This window comes from Malania oleifera, chromosome 2, assembly GCF_029873635.1.
Source record: "Malania oleifera isolate guangnan ecotype guangnan chromosome 2, ASM2987363v1, whole genome shotgun sequence".
Classification (NCBI taxonomy): Eukaryota; Viridiplantae; Streptophyta; class Magnoliopsida; order Santalales; family Ximeniaceae; genus Malania; species Malania oleifera.
Genome location: NC_080418.1, coordinates 134,626,892 through 134,631,634, shown reverse-complemented (window position 1 = coordinate 134,631,634; position 4,743 = coordinate 134,626,892). Strand labels below are relative to the sequence as shown.

Sequence of the window (4,743 nt, the reverse complement as noted above, 5' to 3'; positions counted from 1 at the left end):
AGACGTCTTAAACGAGTAACAAAGTTTTGAAACATCTTCATTCCGTCAAAGGTCAATGTTTTCTATTGGTTTGCAATTAATAACAGAATTTTGACTGTAGATAGTCTACAAAGAAGAGGGTTGAATTGGGCTCCGATGTGTGTTCTTTACAAGATGGACGTTGAAAATGTTAATCACCTTCTCTTTCATTGTTAGTTCAGCAGAAGTGTGTGGTCTTCCTTTTACCGTCTCTTGCAATTACAGTTGGTCATGCCGTATGAGTTTAGTTCGTTCTATGATATTTGGAATTCTACTTCACTTAAAGGATTTCTAGAGAACCTCAAAGCAGCCATTATAGGGGTGGTCTATTGAGAAACCTAGAAAGAAAGAAACAGAAGGATCTTTAGGGAGTACTCCTTCTCAGCAGCCAAAGTTCTTTTTAGATGCGTTTCTTGCCTCTTCTTTTAGTCTAGATCCTACTCCATTTTTTGGAATTTGGATTAGAAAAAGTTTCATTACATTTTAGCCGATTTAGAAGGCTAATTTGGAGACTTTTTTTTGTCTTGGGTTGTTTCCTTGGTATTCGGCGGCTCTTTGGTTTGGTTGGACGTTTTGTATGCTGGTTGATTGGTTTATTAACACTGGGTGGTAAAGTCATCGGGTGATGGCTGTTTTTAGGTTTTGAGTAGACTTGGCCTTTTTTCGGTGCCTAATTTTAATAAAAGCTTTACCTGAAAAAAAATAACATAAAAATGGGGGAAGAACTTGGATGAAGGCACCCTCCCATCACAGAAGCACACTATATGGCTGAAAAGTCAAACAATCATTACCACACTCTTGCGGATCTAATCCTACCACTCTTCAATATATACGAACATGCTTGGGACGAAGATCCACCACTGAGGCTGCACAATCGAAAGTCCAGCGTACTTCATATAATAAGCTGCCGGCCGGCGACGGAGCTTTCCGGTATCTTCTTTTCCCTCTCTATCTGAAATAATAATCTATTAATGGCCGGCGTTATTCCGGTGATCGACTTGGAGGACTTTCCGGGGCAGTCGCAGAAACTGGTGGCAGCATGCGAGGAGTGGGGCTGTTTCAGGGTCGTCAACCATAAGATCCCGGCGATTTTGACCTCGGAGATGAGGTCGGTGGCCGCAGATCTCCTAGGCCTTCCGATGGAAATAAAACAGCGGAGCGGAAATATCATCGACGGCAGAGGGTACTTGCCACCCAATGACATTAATCCATTGCATGAAGCATTGGGCATCTATGACATTTGCTTGCCCCAAGGTGTGCACGAATTCTGTGACCTGTTGGATGCTTCTCCCCGGCACAGGTATGGTATCCTTAAGTCTTTCTTCTTTACAAGTGTTCTTAACAAATTATTAAGTAGAAATAGTCTACCATGTCTGCCAACCCCATGGATCAATGGAATTAAAATTTGATAGCTAGTCGTTTAATTGTTTTCTAAAAGTAAGATAAACTATTTAATAAATTAATTTTATAACATCATCTGTGATCCATTCTTTCCAAAACAGATAAAAAAAATTCATGGGTTGTCATCGGTAGACCATTTAGTTTGATAATTTATTCTCTCTTGGGATGAGTTTGATCATTCTTTTTTACTTCAACTTCTCTTTTTTAGAAGTAAAGATTAAGTTTAGTGTAATTGATAATTAATTTTTTCAATTTTTATAAATTAGTTTTTAATACATTTTTATGGGCTTTGGAAAGTTTTAAAATCTATACACTAATGGAAGGATGAATTTCGGACGTTAAATTTAAATTTGAGTAAATTGGAATAAATTTTAATACAATTTTATATTAAATATTATGTAAATCTAATAAAAATTCAAATTTGGCTCTAAATATAGGGTAACTTTTTCTTCAACAAATTATTTTATTTTATTATTATCCTTCATTTTTTTTTAAAAAAAATAGTACAAAACTATCAATGCATTAATTATATTTTCTATATATATATATATATATATATATATATATATATCAATTTTAGTTGTTTTAAATATTTTTTGGTACCTTATAATTATTATTTTTAGCAAATACTCAAATCCACCTTTTTTTTTTCCCTAACAATCCTTTTTTCACGTGGGGAAAGGGATTAAACTTTTTAAAATAATAAAAGTAAAGTTATTTTCACTGACTCCTTTTCAAAATGTCCATTAACAAAGTCACAAGAGTAGCTACTGTCTAGTTTTAGCTTAAATTTTGACATATAGCAACTCTGAATTTAATGTTTAGAAAGAATAGATAGTACTTAAAAACAAAGCAACAAAAACAGAGTAGCTGACAAAAATATAATGCTCTGTTTCCTCTGTTTTGATTGCCTCATTTATGCTATTCTTTAGTGGATGTATGTTTAACCAGTTAAAGCAAAGCATTCACATTCCCATTTGAAGCATTAATGGAGAATTTTAAATTAAAAAATTGTCAAGAAAAATATTGTCGCTTTTCCAGTTTCAATTGAAAAATCTTTGAATGCACAAAACACATACAGTCACACAATTTAGACACAGCAGCCCTTTTTTTTTTTTCACGTATGTTAAGTAGAAATGTCAGATTATTACAGTAATGGCACTTCGTTAGATTTATCTCTGGTTAACTAGATTGAATTTTAAAACAAAATTTTAAGGTTTCAATGCATGATATGAAGCAAATTGAAGTTTGAGCAAATTAATTCGATACTGCAGTAAGAATTCAACAACTAACCATGAAATTTACCTCAAGCCAAAAAACAAAAAGTATCTTATTTCTTATAACATACTGCACACTCACGCCCTAAATCAATGATTACTTAGAGAAATCCCAATCGTAATAATTAACACTTAACTAAAATTTTATTTCACTTAAAGGAAAAAGAAGCTGCATGCATGTCTGCTTTATGATGAAAAAAAGTAATTCTTGTTTGAGTGCCAATATAGTGAAATAATGACGAAGTATCTTGAAGCCACAAATGAGTTAGCCAAGGACATCGCACGCAAGATGGCCAAGAGCATGGGGCTGGCACTGCCAGTTTGCGATGGTTTGTTTGAAGGATGGTGTAGCCAGTTTAGGATGAACCAATACAACTTCTCTCCGGCAAACATAGGCTCCTGCGGCGTACCTATGCACACGGACCCCGGTTTCATCACCATCCTCCTGGAAGATGACAATAATGGTGGTCTTGAAGTTATGGATAAGTCCGGCAAGTTTATACCCGCCGACCCCATCTCCGGCACCCTCCTTGTCAATCTTGGAGACGTTGCTAAGGTTAGTATTTCATTTCATTTATTTATTTGGATACGATGGTGTATGATGTATTTCATATCTTTTAGGCACTCAATTAATCCAACCACCTAGCTAACAGGTCCTCCCCTTTACACCTCTCTGCTTAAATACTCCTTGACATTTTATTTTTCTAAGTCTTTTTTCTCAGGTGGAGTGTACTATTTTGATAATTTTTCTTTTTTTAGATTCAACGGTTGTGTTCATGACCTTTAGGCACTTAACCTTTCTATAGGATAATGGGCTTGCCCCTATACTCGTTTTAGTTTAAGTGTATATCATGATTTATCTTAAAAGTTGTAGACATTAAAACTTAGACCCTAACACCCAATTAAAGAAGTTTGAAGATCACCAAATGAGTAGAGGCAAAAATCATCATGATAATATGTTGCATTGTATGTTTGATATCCTGTTGTTATTTCTTGGATAGTATGCCAGTTAGACACTTGGTGGTGGAATCTATTTGGAACCCATTACTACCGTGTCTAATCAGATACTAAAGGGGATGAGTAAAATGTCAAGTATTTTCTTAACAATATATAATGATGTGCACGTGAAGGTATGGAGCAATGGGAGATTTCAGAATGTGAAACACCAAGTTCAATGTAAAGTACCGACAAAACGCGTGTCCATTGTTACATTTCTGTTGGCACCTAAGGATGCGGTAGTGGAAGCCCCATCAGAATTTGTGGACACCAAACACCCTCGTCTTTATGTTCCTTTCACTTATCAGGACTTTAGACAGATTCGACTCTCTAGGAATTTGCATTGCGGTGAAGTTTTGGACCTCGTGCGTGCAAAATGAAAAATGAGCTTAAAAGACTTTTGGTTAAAACTTTAAATTGCCTTTGACATTGTCAAAGGTACTAATGGTGAAATCCATCTATTATGGCGCATATTGTATTGCAACTCTTGGTGAGATTTGTGTAACTTTATGTCAATCAAGGTTGCTAAACATCGATCCAGGCATTTGGTTACATCAAATTATCATGTATGTCCACACTATTTTGGTGACTTTCTTAGATTGTGTTTTGTTCATAGCATGATGTCTACTTGGTCATAGAAATAAAATGATCATAGTATGGAGATTTGAAGGTTTACAAAAGAAAAAAATTGTCATCGATCATTGTTTGTGACATCTTTGTGCACCCATTTGAAGTGAAGTGTGATGGGGATCGCTCAACTAAGGTAGTTGCCTAAAAGGTGTTTGATTTTTTTATTTTATTTTATCAAACATATTTTTGGCATGCCTATGTGGGACCGTTTATGCCGTTAGTTACTGGAGGTGCAAGGTAAGGCTACTATGTCATCGAAGCAAATCCGACTTACAAATATTGCTGACTTCGCAATGATTCGATAACAATTGACCATAGAAAGTATTCGAGCAATCATTCATACTTCTTACGAGGTGACAAATGGATAGGGCTTTTGGACCAGCCATAGGTGATATCTTTAAATTTGACATCTTCTCGGTGA

The 4,743-nt window shown here is 35.4% G+C and overlaps 1 protein-coding gene across 1 annotated transcript; it reads left to right on the top strand.

Annotated features, from left to right (window-relative positions):
• Positions 1 to 638: 638 nt before the first annotated feature.
• Positions 639 to 4,282, top strand: LOC131148627 (2-oxoglutarate-dependent dioxygenase DAO-like). Its single transcript, XM_058098463.1, has 3 exons — positions 639 to 1,318; positions 2,925 to 3,252; positions 3,827 to 4,282. The coding sequence occupies exons 1-3, from the start codon at positions 990 to 992 to the stop codon at positions 4,070 to 4,072; spliced, it is 903 nt and encodes a 300-aa protein (XP_057954446.1). The 5' UTR covers positions 639 to 989; the 3' UTR covers positions 4,073 to 4,282.
• The last annotated feature ends 461 nt before the right edge of the window (positions 4,283 to 4,743 follow it).

Coding starts and splice junctions, on each gene's coding strand:
- LOC131148627 (XM_058098463.1), top strand. CDS start 990: ATGGCCGGCGTTATTCCGGTGATCGACTTGGAGGACTTTCCGGGGCAG. Junction 1,319..2,924: donor GATGCTTCTCCCCGGCACAG/GTATGGTATCCT, acceptor GTGCCAATATAG/TGAAATAATGACGAAGTATC. Junction 3,253..3,826: donor ATCTTGGAGACGTTGCTAAG/GTTAGTATTTCA, acceptor GTGCACGTGAAG/GTATGGAGCAATGGGAGATT.